This window comes from Bombus fervidus, chromosome 7 (assembly GCF_041682495.2).
Source record: "Bombus fervidus isolate BK054 chromosome 7, iyBomFerv1, whole genome shotgun sequence".
Taxonomy (NCBI): Eukaryota; Metazoa; Arthropoda; class Insecta; order Hymenoptera; family Apidae; genus Bombus; species Bombus fervidus.
Window position 1 is genome coordinate 14,850,738 of NC_091523.1, and position 26,447 is coordinate 14,877,184.

At 42.5% G+C, this 26,447-nt stretch overlaps 1 protein-coding gene and 1 long non-coding RNA gene across 7 annotated transcripts in view; one reads left to right on the forward strand and one right to left on the reverse strand.

The window, feature by feature from the left end:
- Window positions 1-26,046, reverse strand: part of LOC139988747 (uncharacterized) — a 161,453-nt gene extending 135,407 nt beyond the window's left edge. For 4 of the 5 annotated variants that reach the window (XR_011800197.1, XR_011800195.1, XR_011800196.1 and 1 more), the window contains exon 1: window positions 22,614-26,046. This is a non-coding gene — a long non-coding RNA (uncharacterized lncRNA). The remainder of the gene's footprint in view (window positions 1-22,613) is intronic. The other variant, XR_011800199.1, reaches the window with a different exon arrangement.
- The window catches only part of Bbg (PDZ domain-containing protein big bang), a 60,686-nt gene that overhangs the window by 5,210 nt on the left and 29,029 nt on the right, over window positions 1-26,447 (forward strand). For both annotated transcript variants that reach the window (XM_072006430.1, XM_072006431.1), the window contains exons 2-5: window positions 5,524-5,952; window positions 6,465-6,962; window positions 7,254-9,025; window positions 11,938-12,029. In XM_072006430.1, coding sequence (XP_071862531.1) covers window positions 5,524-5,952; window positions 6,465-6,962; window positions 7,254-9,025; window positions 11,938-12,029 — 2,791 coding nt within the window. The remainder of the gene's footprint in view (window positions 1-5,523; window positions 5,953-6,464; window positions 6,963-7,253; window positions 9,026-11,937; window positions 12,030-26,447) is intronic.

Genomic DNA, 26,447 nt, shown 5'->3' on the forward strand with positions numbered 1-26,447 from the left:
GTGCTCCGGTGCTGTGAGTGGCGAGAGAGCCGGTATATTGAGAATGTGGCGCTCAGCCCTGCGGCTACGAATTCCGTTACGCGCACTTGTATGGTTCTTCAGCTTCTGCCCGTCCTACACTGGCCACGAATAAATTTTTTTACCATCGAGCCGGCATCGAGATCCTCGACCGGATCCACGCTTCTTTCTCGTAAATTTCGTACAAGGAGAACCAAACCTCTTTCAACTCTTTCGAATCGGATTTTTCTTTTAGCGATGAACGCAATAACGTAATATAAACTGCAATGCACTGGCGTTTGAAGTAATTTGTAACTTTTATGATCTCTGTATAAACGTATATTATGATGTTTAAAATGTAATTCTTTTTAACAACGAACGCGGTAATACGATATAAACTGTTCATCCATTGATACGTAAAGAAACATTGAAATTATAATTGAATTTATTAGGCGATCTCTGTTCCTACTGTTTCTATTTAATATCGATATTTATTTATTCAACTAGTTTTGAATACCTGCGTCCTACATATACAAAATACTAGCGAATACAATGGCAGATAGTTACCGGATACAGATACAAAAGTAGAAAGAAAAGAAAAGAACAGTTAAAAATAACAATTTTACACAATACAGATGAGAGAGCACAGTAGTGAGGTAATAAAGGAAAATAAACGGTAAATTTAGGATCAAGATAATGGCTCGTAGGTCGCTCGCTCGAATGACACGTCACTGATGGTTTTCTGGTAATTTAAAGTATCAAGATGGAAATATTTGAACTTGTAAGCATGACAATGGAGTATAACGGTTTTCTTAAATGTCTCAGTGGTGCACTAAAATTGATCAACGCAAGGATATACCAACTGTTTGCATGGTCATCGATTATCTTACGTAGCAAAGACAAACCAGTTACAAATCAATGTTCATCCACAGACCTTAGGCCGAGTAATGATATTATTGTTATTGACAAAGCGAAGGAATCTATGTTGAATTCTTTTGGGAGTCGGCATGCGTTTAACAAAGTGACAAGACCAAATGGGCTATAAGTAAGCACGATTGGAGTAGTGACGGTTTTCTTAAATGTCTCAGTGGTGCACTAAAATTGATCAACGCAAGGATATACCAACTGTTTGCATGGTCATCGATTATCTTACGTAGCAAAGACAAACCAGTTACAAATCAATGTTCATCCACAGGCCTTAGGTCGAGTAATGATATTATTGTTATTGACAAAGCGAAGGAATCTATGTTGAATTCTTTTGGGAGTCGGCATGCGTTTAACAAAGTGACAAGACCAAATGGGCTATAAGTAAGCATGATTGGAGTAGTAACGGTTTTCTTAAATGTCTCAGTGGTGCACTAAAATTGATCAACGCAAGGATATACCAACTGTTTGCATGGTCATCGATTATCTTACGTAGCAAAGACAAACCAGTTACAAATCGATGTTCACCCACAGACCTTAGATCGAGTAATGATAGTATTGTTATTGACAAACCGAGGGAATCTATGTTGAATTCTTTTGGGAGTCGGCATGCGTTTAACAAAGTGACAAGACCAAATGGGGTATACATACTTCAGGTAGAGTCTAACTAACGAGAAAAATAGTAATCTAATCGTCGAAGGCAACAGAAAATCAGAAGAGTGACGCATAGCAAATCCTAAGACTCTTAAGGAGTGTACCTGTGTTTCAGGTATTTTCAAAGTAGAGGGGGGAGAAGGTCAGTCGAAAGTCCGAATAAACTGCAAGGTCACGGATGACTTGAAATGGAAGGATAGCAGAGTCTGTAAGTGAATAATGAGAAACAGCAAGAGAATAAGTAGAAGAATAGCGTATCACGCGATACTTGGAAACGTCGAGAACCGTCCTACTCGATACAGAATAAGCGTCTAAATTCTCTAGATGAGACTGCAGATACAAACAATTTACGCGGCTTTTAAATTATAAAATAGTTGAAGAAACGAACGATCTTCTATCATGTAAAACTAAAATTATTTGGTTATTGGAAAGATCTGATCGTTTAAACAAACGTGTATCACGAAATTCTATGGGTCCATAGTTGCTTGCCTTCTTTCGACTCACCTTCTCCATCTGAAACCAGATCTCTCTTAATATCTCCTCTACAATCAGCCCGATCGAAATCATCTTCCATCGAGACGTCCTAATTTAACAAGACTATCCAACTTGCGCAAGGTAGAAAGTTGCCCGAATTCCAAATTCGAGAATCTCCGTTATTCTCCGTTTAAGAAAATAACGAAAACGCGAGACGACGATTCGACCAAACAGGCTTCCTAGATTAAATTAAATTTCAGGTGCTCGTCCGATCGTTGCCGTGAAAGAAAGTTCACCGATGCACTCGATCGTTCACGATCAACCACATACTAAAAAAGGATCTACCGTACGCTGGAATCTGTGAAATTAATCGTTAACGAGCCTGTAGCTTCGTTATTTTATTCTCTATCGTCCATCTCGATCGTGGCGATCGATATCGTTTTCTAGTAGCCGTTTCAACGTTTTGCGCGGGTCGCGTCCGAAGGTTGCGTGTGCACCTCGGCTGTTTCACCGAGTGATTTACGAGGCTGGAAGCAAGGACTTTCCATTCTCGTGATTCGCGTGAGACGTTCTCCGTGAAAAGGACCCCGTAGCAATATGAAAAATTACGACCGTGATTCCGTAGCGAGCGGTGGGAGGGCAATTGGCGATCAGCTGATCGCTCGACAGTGACCCGGGGTCAATCTACTTTCTATTTCTCGCGTTCTACGGAAATTGGAGGAACAGAGGGAGGAGAAACTGCGTGACGGTCTCGAGTAGAAGTTGGAGGATACTTTCTCGCGACGAGAAGGCGAATATACATATCGTTAGACGATCGGGATGCTGATGAGTGAAAACGAAGGAGGCGGTGAATAAAGAGTCGCCCCTCAAAGACTTATTGGTCGAGACGAGGCGACGGGAATCGCGGGAATCGAGCGACTCTCTGGAAAAGTATTTTCTCTATCGTGAGAAGAGATCGCCGCGAGATCAAGGTATACAGAAGAAAGATCGGTCGGACGATTTTTTCTCTTTCCCCGGGTACCACGATTGTCGTCTGCGTTCCACTCTCGAACGTGCGATGGTCGACCTGTATATCATTCTGAATTAACTTTCCTAACGTACATAAATTTTATTATACTTCTATGCACTCATAATACCGCTCAGATTTTTATTATTGTTTTTCTCACGTGATTACAATTTAATGTTGCGTAATGTTGCGAATACGTTTGACACCGTGAAATAGATTTTCCTTCTACATACGTGTATTTTACGCTTCTTGTACACTAATGGCAATTTATCCGAGGTATGACGTGAACGAATTTAAAAGTATCTAGTTTTTGTATTTGATGCCAGAAGTGCAAGAAATTTTGAGAACAAACGGATAATCATTTTCTAAATCGTCTATTCTGAATTCTCTGTCATTTTACACACCCCGAAATTTATTTTCATATTTATATATATGCGAATATAAGTATATCGTTGGCGATTCTTACAACGAAGAAAGATATATTTTAATGGTATTTACGTAGACTAAATTAAAACTCTACGGCGAATACCTGTGATTATAATAATCAAATATATGCAGTGCAAAGGTCAATCTTTTTAAAGATATCGAGCGAAGGAAAAATATGAAATATTTGTCTTTTGTGTAGCAGAAAGAGTTCGAAGCGTTTGTTCTACAGATACAGAAAATTTGTCTTTTTGTCACTACGATCGTATCCTTCACACGTAAATAAGATCTTCTGAGTCAACTTGGAACACAGCTACGTGTAAAAAGTCGATTTTGCTGGCTGATTTATATTCGTGCATCTTTGATATTTGTTCGTAATTTGCAGCATAATCGTATTATTGTAACAGTACACGAGTAGTTGGGAAAACGAACAGTTACAGCGGGACATGAAAGTTCCGCGTTAAGTTGGTCACGCGAGCTCGCCGGCATGTAGTTAAGATCGCTTAATAACCATCCGAGATGTTCTCGTGCTACGTGACACAGTTTGCCGGCTTGATGACAATCCGCGAGATTTCTGCTTGACAACTGTTCACGCACATTACAATTTCCCCCGACCAGATTTCGTGTCTCGAAATCGTCTATGAACTTCGCCTTTCTCTCCTACTTCCTCGGTTAATACCGAAGAAATTCATCTGACAATTGTTACAGTTGCCATTTCCCTACATATTTGCGACACTGTACGTATATTCGATCTTCTCTTCTATCAAGTTGTCCGAAAAGTGTCTTTCTTTTACAGACACGTCTTTCACAACGATGCATCTTTATACAAACGTGAAAGCTAATCTGTCGAACGTTGTGATCTTTATTTTGGTAGAACAAAATGGATCATACGTAATTCGAGAAAATTCGAGAAAACGAAAAATGTTGCGCGTCCACTATTTCCTTATAAAACGAAAGAAACTGTCCGGACGACCTGATAGTAACAGTCGTGGTAAGGTATAATCGAATCGATGATTTGTGATTTAAAATTGCCAAGAATTCTCTGTGCGAAATTGAAAAGTTTAAAAGTGAAAAGATGCATAGAATGCGCATAAAATGCAAAAATATGTAAAATATTCAAGGTATTACTCGTTATAACGTTTAGTGGATGAGCCAACTCTCCATTTCTGTTCTGCATCTTTACTCGTATTCGTAAGAATATGGATTTACATACGCGTCCACGAAATTCTTTTCTGAATATTCAATGTTGAAGAGGTTTGCAAGAAAAGTTTCAAAAGCTTTTTACGATTCAGCACAAATAACCAGAATATTTCTTTACATACTCACTGTGAGCTTACATTTGAAAAGAATGCCATAAAATTTACCTGGGAACATAAATTTAACATTTGGTAAAGGTTAAAGACATTCTCTACTTCCCCCAAGCAATATTTTAATCTCGACAGAAAGAACTACAAATGAAGAAACTGTGACAGCTCCGTACTAGAAATTTCTTACTTCTAGAAGCAAAGTAATCCTCATAAATCCGGCATAACGAAACCAATTAATTATCGAGAAAGTACATTAAATCACGCAATTATTTTAAGTACACGATGTTCCGAAGAAAGCACGCGTAGAAAAAGTTTTATTTAAAGAAACGCCGCTCCATATGCACCAATCTAATAAAACCATGCACACGTTTAATCTTCCATCATAGTGTGACAGAAGATAATGAGATCTGATGAGAACATTCCTATCAAATTATATCCGAATTAATGATTCATACCTTAAAATTACCTTTTCTTCTGCTTTCCTGCTATGCTAAAAAGTTTCATCTATACGATAATTATTATAAATATCTTCCACGTATAAAACGGCGCGCACGATGATATCGTGGTACAGCTACTCGAATTAACGGAGAAAGCGGTAATAACGTCGTCTAACGAGTTACGCGTAAAAAGATCGTTTACCCTGTAAAAGCGCGCAAGGTTCGTTCGAACCAGCGAGAAAACTTGTCCATCGATCGATTACGACATAGATCGTCTACAATGGTACGGACCTGCTTTCAGGGAGTGGCCAGCATTCCGGACTCTAAAGATCAGCGGGCTTGCGATGAATGGAACGCTTTAAGAACGATCCGGAAAATGGATGTCGCCAAGAGTGGAACGGAGGATTTCGTGACGGTGGTCAGTGTCGAGGGCCAACCACCGTCGGAGAATTTCGTCACTGTATTGTCCATTGGCAGCGGTAAGAAAGAGGATGAACTACCTCTTCCTGTGACTTTGACGAAGAACCCAAGCAACGTAGTCGATGGGCCACTCGAGGAAGAAGTCGAGGTGTACAGATTACCAGGAGAGCGATTAGGCTTTGGATTGAAGTTCGAAGGAGGAAATAAGACGTCTGAAAGGGTTAGAAGGCTGTTTGTTCAGAGCTGCGCGGAACAGAGCCCGGCCAGTAGAGCGAAATGTTCGTGGGGTACTTTGGGAGAGGGTGACGAGGTAAGGAAATTGTCGAGTTTCGCTGGTACCTACTAGCTTTCTTTCCTAATGCTTCATCTAAACGATGTTTCAACTTTAATTTTCTAAAACATTGCGTATGAGAAATAAGGGAAAAAATAGGGAGCAAAGCAGTTTGTATTTATCACGTCTTTACGCTAAATTAGTCGTACCTATGCTCTATACGCTAAATAAGATAGATATTCGGGTGTCCTGTTTCTCTGTAATCAATCTGTATGTTTAAAAATGAACGCATTCTTAATTCGTTGTGTGCTCCTCGTTCGGTATTAGACTTAGACTTCTAGTAATTTTAACGAACGTTAAGAGGGTGGATTGAACGAACTGATCACTTTTCCGTGTCACGAGCGACGTTTATAATTTTCGAGACCCAGTTGCCGCGTAACGATTCCCAGGAGAAGCGGTTGGTTTCTAGGAAAGAACAGGAGCAAGAAACGAGCTTGCCGCATCATCTCACGTGCGCACACACCGGTCATGTTACCGCGTCTCTTTTCCAGGTACTCTCGATAGACGGTGTACCAGTGACACACATGACTCGGTTGGATTGCGTGAGGCGATTGAAGGAGTCACAGCTAGTTATCAAGCTAATGGTTAGGTGCAGAGGAGCGCTCAGGCCCGAAGTGGTGAGCGCTGAGAAAAAGAGTTCACCGGAGAAAAACAAAGTGCCGCCCGAATTGCCATCGGCGCCTCCGCCTGTACCGCCGCGAAAGTTGAGGCAAGCTCGAGGCTTGGCCGACGGTGAAGCGAACCCGAGTCCTGTCAAAAAATCCTGGAACGGATCCAGGTCGCAGAGTAGCTCGCACACTATTTCGCAGACGAGTTCGCAAAATAGTTCTCAAAACGGATCACCCAGCACGCAGCTAGCCAATCAACTCGACAGCAAGTCGAGCCCATTCGATAGCTGCGAGGCTTCCCCGAAAAGCAATGGATCCGTTCAAGAAAGCCCGAAGGGATCGCCCAAGGAACGCTCGCCCGAATTCGCGAAATCGAAGCAGGTGAAGTAACGATGAAAGTAAAACGCTCGAAACAACTAGAGAGTCGCATTATCGTTTAATGGTCGTTTCAAACTTTAGTTTTCTCGCAGCGTCATAAAGATAACGCATCGATCTATCAAATTATCACAAAAATATAATGTCGATCTAGCACATGGTAGCCACTTTGGCGCCTATCCGTCCGAGTGGCGAAGTAGAATCATCGATTCGGTAGCGATTCTCTAATCGTTTTAAGCGATGTATCTTATTTTTCTTCGATAGGATCAATGAATACTAATGTGTGTACATTCGCAGGAACCTCCAGAAGCGATGGTATACATGGACGCCAGGTCGCAATGTGGCTCGACCCACGGAAGCACGTCGGACGACACAGGTAGCTCGATGTCAACGGTGATCGATAGATTTTCAACCTCGGACCGAGTATCCACAATTTCAACTGCCTCGACTGCTTCCACAACCTCCGAACAGCCGAACGAATTCTCACGAATCGACCAAGACTTCGACCGATCCTCGGACCGCGACTCGCAACTGTCCAAAGCGATTTGTCCATTCGAGAACCTGGACGATTACTCGTCAAACCCTCCCGATTACCTGCTTCGCCGTCTAGCCAACTCGGAAGCAGTGACCCACGTGGAGTCGCGAGGAGAAGTGGAGAAGATCACCGCGGTAGTGGCACCGAACACTGTGCTGATCGAGGAAACGATCACCTTTCAGCCGCCGTTGAGCTTCCAGGACGCGCCGTTGAGCTACGGCCACGAAGCCAGACCTGATCTTTTTTACACGGCCGATCTGGCCGCCGACTCGACGACGCATTTCAGACCAATTAAGGACGACGTGGAGCTCGTCGAGCGCGTGAACAGCATCCACGAGGAATTCCACGCAACGAGCTCCTCGAAGGAGCTGGAGAAGCACAAGGAGACGTCCGGCGGACGAAGTTCGGACAGGACGCCTCCGCCTCTGCCGGCGAGGAATCACGTAAACAGGATCAGCGTCAATCAACCGATCAACGATCGCGCCGTCGACTCGCGTTCCCAGAAACTGTCCGACCAGTCCTCCATCGAGACTTCCGACAGTCAGGATGCACCTGTTCTACCGCCCAAGCCGCTACCCAGAAGAGACGTCAAGATCAGACGGAAGAGACCACCTCCGCCGCCGCCGCCACCCACGATCGTGCCCCGAACCGAGATCAAACCCTCCTCGTTACCCGAGTCCAGGCAAACGAGTTTCGAGGAGGACGACGAGCCACCGCGCCTCAACGCTGACATCACCAGCAGCAAACTGGACGAGGTTGTCGTCAGGGTGAAGCTCGAGGACAGGTCGAAGACTCACGACAGACGAGATTTAGAAATAAATCCGACACTATCGAAGAGTTTCGGTGACGAAGCTGGAGATTCGGAGAAGAAGAGAATCGAAGAAACGGATGACACCGAGTCTATGGAGGACTATGATCCTCGAGAGGACGAAGGCTTCAGGACGAACAAGGTATTGGAGATAATCGAGATAAGGAAAGCGAAAGCGTTCTCGCCTCGCAGGGCGAATTTAACGATGCGCGAGGACGACGAGGAGAAGAGTAAATGTAAAATTAATGATGATGAACGAAGAAATGATGATAGTGAAAGGACGAAGGTAATAAATGTAAGTAACAGTAACTATCAGCAACCGGTAAGACCTAAACCAGAGCTTAGGACTTCACTTACGATTTCAACCGAAATAGAAGATTCTGACGACGAAGAAGAACAGGTTACGAAGTTTAATGAACCGATAGATGAACAGGACGATAAGAAGGACGTTAGAAGCGAGAATTTGGATCGGCCGAGAGAAATTGGTTCACCGGTTAAAGCTGATATACTTGGACGACGAGAAAGCAGCGAAAGCGAGGATTCCTATCGATCGTGTAACGATATTAGCGTGCATAGTCTAACGAATAGCTGTACCCAAAACAACAAGGAAATTATGGACGAGGAAGACACGAGCGAGGAAAGCGACGACGGAGATTATTACTGGCAGAGCAACTTGGCGACGATCGGCGAAGAGGAGGAAACGAATTCTCTAGAATACACGAATCCGTGAGTCTTCAAGTCTTCATCTTCGTTGCGTTTTAACCTGTTAATCGGGTCATGCCTTAACATATTCGCAGCTACTAACGTACAGCTGGTCCTTTGCAGCTGCATCTTCTTATGTGAAAAATTTTGATTTCGAAAAGTATGTTATTTATATATGTACGTAAATATTATTTTAATACATTGATCGCTGTTCTGTGTTTCATCGAAATGCACGAACTCAAAAATATGATACAATAGTTACGTTAACAGCATTGTAGCATAGTCAGTAGCAGCGAATGTGTTAAACAAACACTTCTTTGATCAGGAAAATAAGAATAAATAAGGACAAATCAATTAGGTCGATCTTAGTTCGTGCTAATGTAAATTATAGTAGAATCTTTTTCAGAAATATCAAAGGACACGTAAAAAGACGAAGGGACCCCTAAATAAAGCCATTATTATATCTAGAAGATATTGAGTTACAAATTGAGTTACCAGCTAACTCGTCTTCCCGGTTTAACTGATCAAAGTATAACTTGCCTGCCCACGATAGACTCCTTTCTAATGAACTTTCACTATAATTATGATTAAAGTGGTACCATTACGCGACTACATTAGGCTATTTATCTCTGGATTCTGCTGCGCTCCTTCAATTCTAGTATCTCAATCTCACATTCGTTTCTATAGACGAAACTCGTTTTAACGTTCCAAAAAAGTCTTTGCGCATAAAATTCCAACGTGAAACTACGTTTCTTTCGTTTTATCTTGAAGCTCGAGAGATTTTTTAAGGATAGAAAAACACGCAAAGGGAAAATGGCCCAAAGATCAGAATTAACGGACGACTTGACTTTAACCGTTTGAACGCGGATTTTTCTCTTAACAATAAACGTAATAACACAATATTACAAATTATAATACACGTAGTTTAAAAAATATATAGCTCAATCGTGATATTTTAAATGGAATACGTAGTTCCATTTTTCTATATGCCGCGCTTTTTGCGAGCAAAGTATTCCAAGAAAGAAGATATCTGAAGAGATACAACCGTGAAGAAGAAATAAAGAGAACAGCAAAGTTGAACAATTTCTCGCGCCAGTCATAGCGAACGATCCTTGTCACACTTTGCTGGTCTCGATCTACGCATTTGAACGAGGTGGAACTTTTTAGGGTTAAACAATATATTTGGCGATAAACGTGTCGTTCAACTTGGCGAAACCAGTTCTCGAAACAGGGAACAAAAGCAGTGTTCGTACGCAACGATCGGTCGCGAGATACCTCCGATCAGCTGCCTGATTTTACTCCAAAACTGGTCTCGGTGTCTTACTACGAATTATCAAAGTATACCATCTACTAGATTTTACCGGAATACGCTTTTCGCGCCGATCTGCTATCTTATTCACAGTGTTTACGTAGGAAGCAGTCTAAGTAGGTAGCAGTTCACAGTACATTAATTCCCAACTATGGATCGCGTCGAGAAACCTCACGCGGTGAGGTTCTTTAATTGTGAGCAAATTGCGCTTCCGCCCTGCATTTCCCTAGTTTGCTACGATTAACATGCCCGCCACGATTTATGCTTGCAAAACGCTACTCGTGTTTATTTATAGCACGATCGAACCACGCCTCGCTCGATGCATAATTGAGTTATTAGGTCGTTTCGTAAGCTTTGCTGGTCTTTTGTGGAAAGCTTGATAGAGAATTGGGAAAATGTACGTTAATGTTCGTTGGTGTATTCTCGAGAAGTTTGTTTGGAAAATTGAAGAAAAGTTTCAACATAACGTAACTTCGTAGAAATTAGAATAGGATGTAATTTCATAGGAATAGAGAGGTACGCGCCACTTAAATAAAGTATTATAGCGATGTTTTTCTGCTTGTTAAGTTGCCTCGTAAATTCTTTTCTAAAGAACTACTCTTATTAAATGATTCTTGCAGGATTACGAATGGACCATTAACCGATCTCGAACGTCTTTTCTTAATCGTTGCATCGAATGATCAACTAGAAACTCATTGCTTCGACAACAATACGAGATGTTAATTATTTTTGCCGATAAATCAATGAAAAGTTTTGCGCGTTAAGGGCGTAAAGATTAAATACTAATTAATTAAGAAAATAAACAACTAAAAGACGATGATACAGATATGAAACGATGCTACATTAAAAGTCGATAATGCGAAACGAAACAAGTTAAATGAAATAACTTAATAGTATTGGGTGTTCAGCGTTTCCAAGTTACACGCGTCTTTCTTTCATTTAATTTCGCGCCGTTCGATCGGCACGAAACCGATACGATGAATAGGTGGAATCGATCACGCACGTGGCATCGGTAAGCGATACAATAAAATCGAAAGCGAGCGATTAACATTCCAAAAGATTCTGCTGGATTCGAACGAAGCGCGTTTAAGTGAAAGGGTGAAATTTCAGAGGGCTGTAGTTACACTGAGTAATGGTATGCTTCCAAACACCATTTGAAAGATTTCGGTCATTTTACCCGGCGTGCTACGTAAAAAGAGTTAACTGCCCACTTAGCTAACGTAAAAGGATTCGATATGCGGAAACGAAACAGCACGGACTATCCCATTGACTTCGTTACAATTACGTGTCTGCACGAAATACAATCCTACGCAAAAATGTTATTAGGTTGTAACGTATTAAATGTCAGATTCTGTTGTATCGATCTTCCAGATCTCCGTTCTTTTTTTTTTTTCAACAAATACTTTTATCTTTGTAGATCATTTTGTATATCATTTTAAGATTGAGACTTTTCTCTTCCTTACAACCAATATTTGTGGCTTAACAATCAGACAATTCATATTCCACAGCCTAATATCTTTAATTTCAAACAATCGTTAAAATTCTTACACGACTCGCTCGATTAATAAGGATTATTTTTGTTTATTTTCGATTAATAAGAATTACGTTTATTTATTTTGTTTCGCAGGAATAAAGAATCGAACGACAGCGGGGCAAACGCGGCGGGGAAAACAGAACGACAGGAATTGCCGGGCAAGGAAAACAAATTCGATGCAAATGGTAAGTAAGAATAAAGCAACGTCTTTGTTATTCTCTTGCTGTCTATTTTGACGTTGGAAAAAGTTCCGCTTGGTAAATTAAAACACGCGTTCGGGGTCAGTACAGAACAATTAAGCGTACTATCTGGGAGGGGGTTCTATTAAAATCGCTCGAATCAGTCGATTACGTCCATTAACAGTGCTAACTGCGCAAAAATGTTAGCGCCGGTATCGCTATTCGCGTTGACCCGCATTTCCTCTAATTGCCAAGTTTCTCGTCTCGCAAATACGTGACTCTTATCTGCTATCAAACGAATCAGCTTCATTAAAATGAATGAACTGGTGTTACTCTCTCACTCTCTAACATATCGTACGATATGACCCCGAAACAAATACAAATTGAAACGACTCCTTAAAAGTAATGTCGGAATTAATAAAATTCGTAATCCGCTTGTCCTTGTCAAATTCATTGAATTAAATTCAATAACTAAGAAACGAAACAATATAACGATATACATGCACACGTACTTGGCTGTACAATAAATATCGATTCGTCTCTCTGTGTTAAAAACATCGAAATATCGATTGTTTCAGCATCGTGCAATCTTTTCACGAATAATTATTAAATAGTTCAAAGATGTAGCGTAAAAAGATTACGAAGTTTTTATCTTCTTTGCTTGCTACACACCTTTGGCTAATAACTATGCAGTTGATGCGACCTTAACCTTTGATAAAAAAAGAAAAGGATAAAAAGAGAAAAGGAATTTGCTATCTCGAACGACACGAGAAGTCGACCAGAGAGAGTTCGTTTGAACTCTGTGCGCAAAGGTTGAGAGCTGGAAGGCTAACGCGGCGAAGGAATTCGCCAGGGCAGAGAGAGAATACGCGACACGCACGCCCACGCACGCGTCCCTTCGCCTCGCCGCTCGGCGCGTCGCGTCGCTTCGCGTCGCGCTTCATAAAGGTTACGCATTAATCTCGGTGCGTTACGCACCGCTAAGGTTCTCCGGTTTCGCGCGTGTGCACGCCAGCGAGCATTCAAAACGGAGGCAACTCTCTCGAGCGAGAGACAAAGGCGTGTTTGCCTGGGCGCACCTTCGACACGAGGAATTCCTGCCTCGGCTCGATCCACGCCGAGCAGATCCGCCGCTGCTACTCATTGTCCGCCAAAGATGGATCGCGAGTATCGCGAGACTTACGTGGGAAATCGAAGGCATGGAGATCGGTGTGGCTAGCGACCGTCTCTTACGACCTCTTCTAAACACGCTAAAAATATCTCTCTCAACTAGCTGGATGAACGTTGAATGAACTCTGGAGTTTATGGACCCCAGTTACGAAACACGCTTAGAAACATAGTATGTAGCGTTAATCCATTATGGATGAAACAGTGGAATACGTAATGTGTGGATAAAGGCTATAGGATATTACGAAAATGTAAATAGGAAGCTGTAAAGAAATGAAGTAAAATTATCGATACAAATGAGAAACAGAATAAAAATCTCCATAATCGAAAAAAAGAAATATACGAAGATAGGAAGAGAAAGTTAGGACGAGTCGTATTCTAAGCGTTTTATAGAAGGACAAGATTTGAAATTCCATGTATTATCCACCACCTCCAACGATATACCGTAGATTAACAACACCGAGCGTGTATAGTAAGAAATCTTCTCTAGTTTCAAAACGCTACAACAAAAGAGGTGGTATAAATAGAAGCTAACAACACCAAGCACATGCAACAAGAAAATACCATTAACTGGAGAATTGTTGAAGTATTTCATACCACGATACACTGTCGCTCGCAGTTATTCACGCGGTACATATGTTTCACCTTTTTTCATAAAACGATGTTATCTTTCTTTTGCAAAATGACGCTTGAAAGGTAATTCTGTATCAAAAGTTCAAAGCATAGCACTAAGAAAAGTATACAGAAATAGATTGGCGATAGAAATTTTCTTAAATTATACGCAAAAGTACTACAAAATGTAAAAGTATATTCTTCCCTATCGGTATATTCCTTACAAAAAAAAAAAAAAAAAAAAATAAAAAAGAAGGAATATTTCGCCATTATTTTCCGACTTTCTGAATTATGTACCGTGTGTCGCCGGGTTAACTAGACTCGTTTGAAGCGCGTGCTATCGCGGCAGCGGCTTTTAATCCAACGTTCCTATTGTAGAAAAGGCGCGCGGTAATTGCTAGGCTGGATGTACCGGATGTCGATTATCGTGGGCGTACGCGCGATCATTTACACTCGGTGCATTATTACTCGGTGCAGCGCGCCTCGTGATCCAGTAAATGGTGTACAACCGAGATGTTTTCGCACCTCTCGCGAACCGCGCGAGGGTAACCAACGTGCGCGTCTCGTATTTTAGCCAGCGTGTTAACACAGGAGAGGATGCTAAGAGGAAAGCTAAAGACTAGCCTGCAGCTTCTAAATATGGATTCCGACGGTTCATTTATAATTGAAGTTCCGCCGGGGTAAAGCAAGCGGAGCGGTCATTAATTTTTGCATACAGGGGATCAACGTGTGTGCGTGGCGACCAGCCGTTGCTCGTTAAATTTCTCGGGAAAGTGGTTTCCAAGGAGCTGCGGGCGATTTCGTCTTCATAGTTGAAATTGTACGCGCGAAGGTTTAACGTTTTGAGATTCCAAGACCGAGGATTGCGAGCCGCGAAAAGAAACAAGGAAACTCCTTTCGATCGATAATCGGCGAGCACCACTCCTCGAAAGTGGATGGTCGATCGCGGTCGGTGGGTGTGAGAACGAAACCGTTAAGAATAATTCAAGAAGTTGCAAGTAGGCAAGGCGAAGGAAGGTTAGGCAAGGCATACCGAAGTTGGTCAAGTAGTAGCTACTTTGCACAGGCTAACGATGAACCAGGTTTTTAGGATCCTATTAAACGCGAGACTTTACGACCTACGGATAAATACATATTGTCAGTGCGTTACTTTCAACCGGCTTGTTTAACTTTTCGCCGTATTTACCGAACGAAACGCGAAATCGTTGACATTCCTCCCTTCACCGTTTCGATTCGTTCGCCTCCTGACCTTGCCGCTCCTTAAATAGAACCACCCATACCGCTCTTTCCAAGCAAATATTTTAATTTAATCCGCGAGCTACGAAATCGTGGTAGCAAAAGGAGAACCCGATATAAGATCAAGGTTCCCGAGAACACAGAGTTCCGTGTCGATTCGGTTTCCAACGATCGGTTGACGCGTTTCTAATCCGAGTGAACGTCAACCGTTTGTTACGTAAACCATCGGATAATCGGGAGAAATGATAAATGGTCCATGGAAAAGGAACAAGAGATATGCGCAGGCGGTCGTGTCACCGCGTTCCATCAGGTGAGCCTGCTGGCCTCTCGGCGACCAGAGTTGCGCTCGGTTGCGAGTGTGGGTGGCTAGTCAGGCTCTGTCAGGGCATAGTAGTCACAACAATATGGCGGTCGCGCATACCCAACTCCAGTGTTCGCCGTCTGGTTTCTCGAGCTCTCGCAGTGGCTGACCGCGCTCAAGGTCCCCCATTCCCCCTTAATCGCCTTCCTTTTCGAGATCTTTCACTTTGGTTCGCTCCCAATCGAAGAGACCGCAATCTCTGGCCATACACGCGTATTGACTATGAATCCTGAACGGAGGAGACAGCATTCCACACCGGCAGCCTCTTGACGTTGCGCACACGGTATCCTGACCTAAAGATAACTGGCCCAGCCCGCAAATCGCGTCATTGTTCGATAATTGATCGATTCCGTAGCGAGCCTCAGCTAATGCGGCAACTTAATCATTCTTTCGCAAACGATCTTTCCACGCGGTAGAATATAGAAAAAAGAGTATCGCTGTAAACGCGAGATACGTTGCATAGTATCGACGGGTCGAAAGCAACTCGGTTCGATCGCGTTAATAGCAATCCCCGAGACTTTCTCTCCGTGCGTTTAATATTCGTGCGCTTATAATGAACGCGCACACTCGGTCGCGTCGATGGAAAACGTCATCGGAGATCACATTAAAAAGGTTATAACGCATCGACTGGCAGGGTGTGCTCGAGTTGGCGATGCATTAACCCAAGACCTAAACATAACTTGTCAGGGGAATTGCTCGTTCCCTATTCGGTTCGAGGCAACCGGTCACGAACGATGATTAGTCGAATCAATCATTCGGAGAAACTATTGACGATAAATCGGCGAGGTGGAAGGCTCGAACCGCTCGCGCAACGATTCCTCTAAAAGCATCCCAGGGCTTAGCCATGACGGAAGATGGTTTGCCGCGCGGATAATTATTAAAGTCACGGTCAAATAACGTGGGTGATCGATGCGCGCGTGCACAGCCAAGTCGCCGCTCGCGAATTCCTCTTTCCACGGAACTGAAATTAGATCGTTCGGTTTTATTTATTGCACGGCTCGGCGAGTAACTCAGTCGCGAAGATAGGCGAGCTGGAAGATCTGCCGGCTCGCAGCGGGAACCGGTTGGCCACCGCTTTAAAAACCGTTTAGTCGAAAGGATCGTTGTTTAACCGTGGCGCGCATAATCGTAAGATGAATGAGCGAAAGATACGACCGGGGACACGGCATCTCATTCTCGTTGACGCGTCCGCGTAGTAAATTCGCCGGAAGATTGCCTTCGGTTTCAATTTATGCGATATTAATCGATCTCTCCGCGGTCGTTAGATTTTAGCGAAACTATACTCGGCCGATCGAACGCGTAAAACCATTCTCCACCGCCTTAATATTTTTCTTCTAACGAGACTTTTACGATCGTTCGATCCTTGAGGGAGTATCCATCGCGCAGATATCGGTCGCAAACGGCATAAATTCGTGGCACAGAGGGGATCGAGTATGGAGAAACGAGCGACTGTTGCGTGCAATAAACTGGTCGAAAAAGAACTCGTCGAGAAAACGCGTTTCGCCGGATGATCGAAGAACCGAGAATCCATCCCGGAAATCCAGCTACGACCGTTCCATTCGATCGTCCCATTCGAATATCTCGCGAATACATAAGCAACGTTGGCAATGGCGAAAGCGTAAGAACAGCCAATGACACGACGAAGAGATAAAAAAAACGACGCTCGTCATTATGCTCGATAGAGAATGCAGGCAGGCAATCGGGTCTGAAAGGATCTACTCCGCGCCTACGTGTGGCCAATATGTCCGATTGAAGCGACAACATTCCAATGCGCTAACCCGGAAGGTGCTCGAGCACCGACATCGATTCGATTACCTTCGATAAGTCATACTTGAACTCATGCAAACAAGCGGCTGCCCCGTGCCCCGAGGAATTCGAAGAATCGCGTTGTAACGAGGGGAACGATTTCACCGGGCATATCCGTCGTCGACGATTCAACGCCAATGGTAATCCGATTGAATTCGATCGAAAGAAACGATCGAATCGATATAGCGTCTCGTGATCGAATATCTCGACGATCGAATCGCTGGAAACAAATTACGATCGCTCGATGCTTGTGCGATCAAAGGCCGAATACTCTCATTCGTGGTATTATCTCGCGTTTCGAGCAACGTTTGCAAACACCGAGTGCAGTGAAGGAGCAATTAGTATGGACGACAGTGGCGCGTCTCGTCTAAACGAATGCACAATGAAGGCAAAGCGCCCTGCAAGAGTCACCGATACGTCGGCGGCAACACCGTGTGCCACAGGCCACAGGTGTTCACCGTAGACTTCCTGCGTGCATACTGATCCGATGCCACGCGCTCGTCGCTATCTCTAAATATCGTAGCTACGCACGTGTTTCGTATCCTTGCAAGGATGCGCATGGACATTCGAAGCATATCGAAGCAACGTTCGAACCATGCGTGGATCAAGTTCGGCCGTGCGTTGCACGAAGCAATTCGTGTAAATTTTCGGTCAAAGAAATAAGCTTTACGGCGAAGGCGATTCTTTGGAATGGAAACGAGGCAGGAAACATCCCTTTACAGTTATACTCTTTCGACTGGAAACCGTGGTTCGACTGACTTATCGTCGACGTGGCAGTAACTCGGCCTCTGCACTCCAGGCGCTAAAACGTAGCCGCGAGAACGAGCACCAGCTCATCCACTGACGACGGTCGCAATCCTGCACGTGTACACCGTACAAGTACGATCCTGGAGCAATCAGTCGGAATTTTTCTCCGGTTCGGAATGTTCTCCGCTTATAGCGGCGACATTGCACGAACGCCTGTTAGACACCGGGAAAAGATCGGTTTCTTTCGCGAGGACGACGAGTTATCGTCGATAACCTTCGATTCGGTCGCCTCGGAACGCTTTATCGCTGAAAAAGTTGCTTCATTGCTCGAGACTCTGAGCAACAAAGTCGCGACTTAACACGACTGCTCACTATCGAACGTGTTCGCGAACGGTGCTCGCAATATGTTCGCAAACATTTTAACTCGCGAATAACTTCCGAATTCTATAAAAATAGTTTATGCACATATTGAACCATAATCACGAAGGTTCTACTATAGACACTTTGAAAAACTGTAGCGCTCAAAACGACTAGGTTAGCGTATGATTCTTTCAAGTATAAAAAATACAAAGGGTAGTCGAAATAAAAATTAAACTATTGTTATTGCTACTATTCGAAAGATTGGGATCACTTACTCTAACCGAGAAGAGGACGTGGATTTTTTGATGAAAAGACAAGCGAAAGAATTTTCAATCTTTGTTTTCATGAACCGTGAATATTAGAAACAATCTGTAACTTCTCAGCACGAACGCGTTCGCGGGCAGATAACGCGACCACGTACAGACGTAGAACTGTTACGAACTGTTCGCAAATACCTTGCGAGGATGCACCTTAACAGAACGCGATCGTGTGGTTGTTGGCGCGTTCGATCTGACCTCGGATAAGCCGCGAACGAACTGATATTTATTTCACGCTTATAACAGCTCTGTTTGTTATCTCGGAAACGGAGATTATACGATGGGATATTGCAAAGATCCCGTTGGACTCGGTGTGCTGGCTCTAATTGGAAGGACTGCTTCGGCCCTCGGGGGCGCACGAGGAATTCGTGCAGAGGCCGTGCAGATTCTCGCATTCCACACCGATACCAGAGAGAGGTCCGGCTTCTTCTCTCTTTCTCACTCTCCTCCCCTCTCTCTTTCTGCATTTATAGAGCTGCTCGCGCCAAGTTTGAACTCGCGAGACCCTTCCATGCTCCCCCGTTCGCGAAACGGAAGAAGCCCGACCGGTTTCTTTTTTGTCGCGTCCGCGCTCGCTCTCTCGCACACGTCTTCTAGAACGCGACCACCGTGTGGACTCTGGTCGCCTGCTCGCCTCCAAAGAATTCACTATGTACCAAGCGGTAGCCACCGATTCCTAGCCGATAGCATTGGGAATGGTACCACAGGTACCGCACCGATACCTATCGAGACTACCTTGCGAATTTCCTACAGTGGTTCAGTGGAAAGTATTTGGACACTCAACGTAGAAAACTTCGATGTGCGTACATTCTACTATGCGTGCTATACGTGTAAAATATTTTGAAATTTCATTCATATGTAATACTGTAATGAGACTGTAATGAGACACGACTGCTATGACTGTCGTGGTACGATTAGAAAACAATCGGAAAATGTCTCTTTGAATATTCTTATTAATACAACGAATAATTACACTGTTTAAATACTTTCGTGATTTCCGTCAAATATATATTTGTACTAAATATTCCGAGATTTGTTTCAAAATTGATCAATATGATCATTCAAATATAGTATATCCATAAAAAGTATGTACAAGTGTACGAATTCCTTCGTAAGCAATTGTCATATCGTACTAAAGACGTACGATGGGTATTAGCATAGAGTAGCTTTCCTTGTAAATTTAAAAAAAATTGGGATTTTTTATTGAATCGATTCTTATAAAACATGACTCTCAAGTCCCATCGCTGCTAACTGAACATCCGGCTGCATATCGAGCGGAACGGTGTCATGGGAACTTTCGTTTTCAATGTTTTCTTCTTTGTGATCTTGTTTCATCGATCGTCCGTGACGGATTACGCGTCAAACAGCGTTGATCATAAGTGAATCGCAACTTTTCTCTTAGCGTGTTCTTCCGCGACGTACGCTCCGGTTTCCCACGCGCAGCTTTGCACAGTCAACATTCTTGCGCCAACTAATCAACCGCGCGTGACTATCCTTTGAGATGCCGCCGCCACTTGGAATTTTCCTTTTCAAAGTCAACTTTGACTTTGAGCGACTCGCGAAACGTAATTCGTGGAACGACAAGGTTTCGCATATTTTCAATTCTAAAACTTCTTCTGCGCGATTATTCTCACTGCAGAGATATTCGATTCTGCAGAGATAATATTTTTTCTCTTCAAAAAATGTTCATAATGGAACACCGTTTATACGAACCTGTCGCGGAAGAAATAGCTCAAATCGGTGTCTACTCGAATAGATGGATTCAATTCATAGGAGGCGAAACGTACGAAATTCATATAAATAGAGTTCTACTTTATTCGCTAGAGTATTTCGACAATGGAGGACATCCAAAACAGCCAATTCATATTCGCGAATCCGTTAACCAACGCGTTTCTGATTATTCTCTGTACAGTCGGCGGTCCCGTTCGACAGGTACAAAACTCTGGATACAATTTAAACGGTCGTACACATTGCGTGACAATGAGCCGGCTTTTACAAGCATGCATCTGTCATTTGCGTCACGTTCGTCATTGTCAGGGATATCGGAGCAACTAGCGCGTCGCGCATGCAAATGCATCCTGGCTAGCGGTAATTCGTACACGTTACGTGTTACCACATAACGTGAAAACTCAATCGTGGTCGGTTTCTCTCGTAACCTTGCGCTCTCGAAACACGCTCGTACGACAAAGAGGAACACGAATAAGCACTTTGCCTTTCCTTTCCAAACACATAAAATAGCATCGATGATAAAACAAGGCCAAAGAAGATTTCATGTGTTCGTAAAATAAATATCTTGTAAATTGGATCGTAAAATGTTAGGTGAACCGAGTGAACGTATACGGCTATGGATACAGAGAATGGGAATTCTGCAGAATTGTTCTCCACGTATCAAATACATATGTATCTGAAGACCGAAATACATATATTCGCAGGAATCTATTAACATTTAATATGTTTACCGAAGATTTGATTGTTCTAACGTATTCGTTGAAACGACAATTCATCGGAACACGTTGCTATTGTAACCATAGCCTAACAAGATATAATTACACGTAATAGGTGTAAATTTGTGGTACAAGTGAACTCAAGGGAAATCCTACTCAACATATGACAAAAATCAAGAATAACAGGAACATCCTGTCGTCCAATATTTTCATCCTTTGAAGATATTTTGTTCGTAACAGGAACATGGATAAGAATATAAAAAGAATAGTAGAATTGTATTAAATACTAAGATCAAACATTGAAAAATTATTTATATGTCAGTAATATTCATTTAGAATCATATTGATAGGAGAAGAGCAAAATTAACGAGAAAAAAAAAAAACACAGGGAATGTCAAATATTTCAATATGTCTGTGGGACGTTTTAACTAAAAAGGGTAGTATGAATGAGTGCCTTGCAATCAGCCTCAATTTCAGGCGTTACCTCGAGCCCAAATGGCCCGAACTCGAACTCGAAGGAAATTCGAGCCCTCAAAGGCCAGCTAACTTCTTTTTCACCGGCCACTCGACTCCGGTCGCCTTATGGCGAAACACTTGTCAGTGGCGCTCAAATCCACCCGAGGGCGCTTCTTACCCCCACCATTTCGTGTCGTTATCCGCTTCCCAAATCGAGCGGATTCTTTTTAGGTGGCGACCCCGAGATTCGAAGAATCCGCGCGACCGAGGGAAACGACGTGACGCAAGAAACCGAGAAGTCCTCGTGGCCCCGGGGACGATCGATGGAATCGTGAACGCGGACGAGATCTTGTCCGGACAAGGTCGCTCGTTCCCGCTCGCTAATTACACCCGAGATGTTTCGATGAAAGTTACGTGGCGAACTTGCTCCGCAACCAACGGAAACGAGACGCTTTTTACTCGCAGAATTCTTCAATGTTCTTAGAAAACTTGCAGAATTACGTCGGAGAATATAACGTTGAAGAGGATAATATATATATATATAATAATTACATTGAAATATATTTATGTTCATAAACAAAAAATAATTCCAGTTAAGCTATCAGAAATACTTGTATCCACTTATATGGTCGCTAGCACCAGTGTCTTTGTTAAGGTACATAATTGTATATATCAAAAGGGGTTCTGAGCTCCTTGCCTCATAATATCGTCATAGAGATTACGATGCAACTAAGATAATTTATATTTGTAAAGAAATTTTGTTTTAACTTCAACTATAGTCTCGATTCTTCAAACTATTTTACATTGTTCCCCCAATGAACAGCTAACGATTGTATAAGTAGCTGCTGTATAGAAAAGAACAATTCGATATGTATATAGAATAATGATCAAGTATTCGCATATTTCGAAACAAGCACATGCTAATCGACATTGGCGAAGACATCGGCAACTTTCCGAAACGCAGTTGCAAGACGATTCTATTCAATCCTAGCGTCATGAAACATTTATGAAGCGCGCACATCGACAACCTGAAATTATAACTCGAGACGCATGCAACATTAAAGTATTACATATACGTACATACCTGTGAAACATTTCACGTCGCAATGCCAACCAGGTAACAAACGCTGTGCATGTATGTAGGTCCTCGAAATTCCTTGTTCACGTGGTCAAGAATCGCAGACGTTGAATAATACATTATCGATAGCGTATTTCGTAGAAAAACCTCGCATAATATCATTCTTTCGAAACTTCGGCATTCCTGGCAAACTTCGTGAAATCCACCTTGCTCTTTTCGGTTAAACGACCGTCCTCGCCAAACCATAACAATACACAATACACGTAATGTAACTTATGTCAGAGTGAAATTTGCAAGAGATAACCAAGACAAGACGTCAACTCGAATGTTGACATCGTGGCGCTGCCTGTCCGCCAGATTTAGTAAGGTTAAACGATCATACCTTTTGGAAAGAGTAACATTGTAGATAAAACGTAAGATAAGAGAAATCGCGGGAAAATCTACAAACGAGAATCGCTTTGAAACTTTAACCGACCCGTCAACGTCGCGTCAAGGCTGGTTCCTCGAGTTTGGTAAGGTTAAATGGTCATTCCCTTGAAAACCGCGACACGATCGAGATCAGACTCTCGATAAGAGGTCTCGCGTTCCATCGCGAAGAGGAAGACGCCATGGGTCACGCGCGATCAACGAACGAACACGCAGATACAAGGTCGAAAGGATCGTCTAACTTGAATTACCTTTTTTCGACTGCGCGAACCGCGGCATTGTGCGTGCGCGGCGTGGCGGCACTCGCCCGGCCATCGAAATGAATTATCGACGTTCGATCTTGCACTCGCTGGTGGACAATAACACACCGTGAAGAAAAGAGTCGCCGCTTTTTTCCATCGTACACGCAGAAGGAATACGTTCTCTAAATCGATTCGGTACACTTCTAACCTGTGTCAGGTATCACGCGTCCAGCTGCACTGGCAATAATTGTTTCGCGCAATCGATATATCGCAGCGAATCGATATCCGCGGCGCATCTGCGATGCGTCTCGTGCGATCTAACGTCTTATTGGTCACTCGATGCACTCCGATATCGTTGTTCAAATTTGAATATCTTTGGTGACCATTTCTTTTATGTATGAAGGAATTTCTGTATCGATGCTTCGCATTGACAGTCATCACAACTCAACAAATTTCAAATTTGCTGTTATCGAATAAAAGTCTTGTATTATGTTTTTATTTTTATCATGTAAAACGGCATACTTATAATTCCAGCAGTTTTGCGTCAAAGGTAGTTATGCCGTTGTCAACCAAGCCATAGTTTTACAACAACTGTTAGCTCGTTTTTGTTTTGCGACGCTAAAAGTGGAAGGTTGTACTGCTTTCGCGAATATCGGCATATCTTGCGTTAAGTCAACCTTATAATATCTTTGAAACGACGTACGAAGATTTCTTTGTAAATTTTTAAAAGCATTCCTTCGAGAATTTACATTTTTTGAGTGTGTGCCACTGTCAATGCCAAGCAGCGATATAAGAAGATACAAAAATAAACTAGATAGTACTAAGTTATAAGTAAACTGCAATTTTGCATATTACCTGTATTTCGTATATTTTTACATTTTCAAATTTTCTGTAAATCCGTAAAAATTCGCAGCCCACTTATAACCAAAATACCGAAACGACTCCAGTTAGAAAATCCGCGATATATTTACATCTATCACTGTATTATAAATTTTTTAGAAATTTTTCCTATAACCACAAAACCACGCTACACATATAAAACAAAAGATCATACAAAGCAACTAACAATATAGTTAGTTATGTTGAAAGTATTGCAAATGCTATTTGAACAATACATTAACGAATATATTAAACATAATTAATTTCGAACAGCAGAAAAGGAACGTTACAATTATTTTATACAAGATACGTATTTATTTTTCTAGCATATTTTTCATAAGTAGGAATACAAGTATTTCTGTTTTAGAATTGATTTATACAGTGAATATAATTATAAATGAAATAGATTTACACGGCAAGAAGGGATCCGTTCCGAAATAGAATCGGTTCGAGACCACTTCTCGTAAACTTCCTGGATTCTCGACGGTAGATCTCGGCCGACTCCGTTACCGAGATTCGTCCAAAAATCCTTGCAACTTCCAAGATCGAAAGAGTGATTTATATGCATGCGCACGTTTACGATCCTATCGAGTTAACTCGAAGGTAACCTATCAAGAGTAAAGGTACTCGCAGTCTCTCCGTGAGACCAGTAAGGAAGCTTCGTCATTGGTGGAAAGGGATGCCCAGCGATGTCCCAGGCAGAGGCAGAAAGGCGCTCGCCAGTCTCTTCTCGACGCTCCGAGTCAAAACGTTGCGAAGGCCTTCGTCCGGTTTGCCTTGCGAATTTGAACGTCAAACACTTGTCAAAATATTTTTCAACAAATTTCGCGTCCAACGCGTCATCCACGTTCGCCTATTTCCGTGCTTTTCTTTGTTATTGTTTCTTACTTGCTTGTATCCGTTGATTATTGTGTTTTTCAGTAATTTATCATTTTTCGTGGATAGTCGAGAAAGATTAACGAACGAACAATCCGTCGGGTTACAAATATCTATAGTAGTGAAACTTCATCGGTTTTTCAAGTCTAAGATCTTCGAAACTGTAAACAGATTATACTCTATTCGATGTATATAAGCGGAAAATATTGACACGAATAAACGACTATTATGAGAAGTTGACACTACGTATGAATCACGAAGACGGAGATCATAGTTAAATCGTGACTACAAACTTCTCTGTCTTGCACGTAACAGTCGATTTCCAAAGTGTTTGATTCCTCGACGAGAGTTAGTGCTGTCCTCCGAAAATCGTGAACAAGCCCAAGAGATATTAAAAGCGACTGGATCCAGGAGATCGTGTTACTCTTCGACCAACCACAGCTAGCAAATGTTCCACGGGAACCGTTCGATTCGTGACTGAAAAGGTATTTAAATATTTACTTCCTTGGCTCCTCGATTTCCTCGTATTTATTCAACTGGTACGTTGGAAGTACTTGGCGCGAATTGCGTTAGTAACTCACATCCCGGTGCTAATAACACACGACAAGAGTTCGCCGCAGAGGTTCGTTTCGTTCCGACGATCGAATAAAGGCTGTTATTTGTACGGGAGAAATATTTCTTCAAACATCTTTTGATCGATCGACCAATCAATTGAAAAAATATTTCTTCAAAGATCTGAGCCAATGAAATATACGAGACAGGTCTACGCCACTTATATTAATTGCGTGATCGCGAAACAATTTGACCTCGAAGCTGGCAAAAAGTACGATCGAACAGCTGCTAATGTCGTTAATTTCCAGTAACGAATTAGAAGGTAAAAAGCATCTCGAAGTCTGGCGTTTCGCATAATCGGATGAATCATTGACTATCGAATAATTCGAAACTGAGTCACGAACTGATCGCGTCATCGCAGTACCATACTAAATAAAACACCGTTAAGGAGAAAACCGCTTTCAAGTTACCCGGATACGGAGCAATTAGCAGACTCAAAAATTACGATTCTGTATTTGATGACGGGAGAACGCTTTCAGCAGCAGGATGTGGGACATTAGAGAGGCGCGCAGTGTGCAGCATCGCGAGTAAAAAAAGATTCCTCCCCTGGACCGGGTGCTTCCATCCAGATCGACGAAAAAGCTCGCCTTGAAACGGAAAAGGGGACCGCTATATCGCTACAAATACTGTTCCAACTATAAATTGTAGGAATGTAGCATGAGGTAGACAGAATTTTACCTCTTAAATATAAAAAAAGGCAGTGCAAACTATATTTAACAATGAAATAGAAGTAGTAGAATGACAATTTGATTCCATAATAATTCTTACTCACGATGATTCAATTCTTTCCGACTTTGTTTCTCTG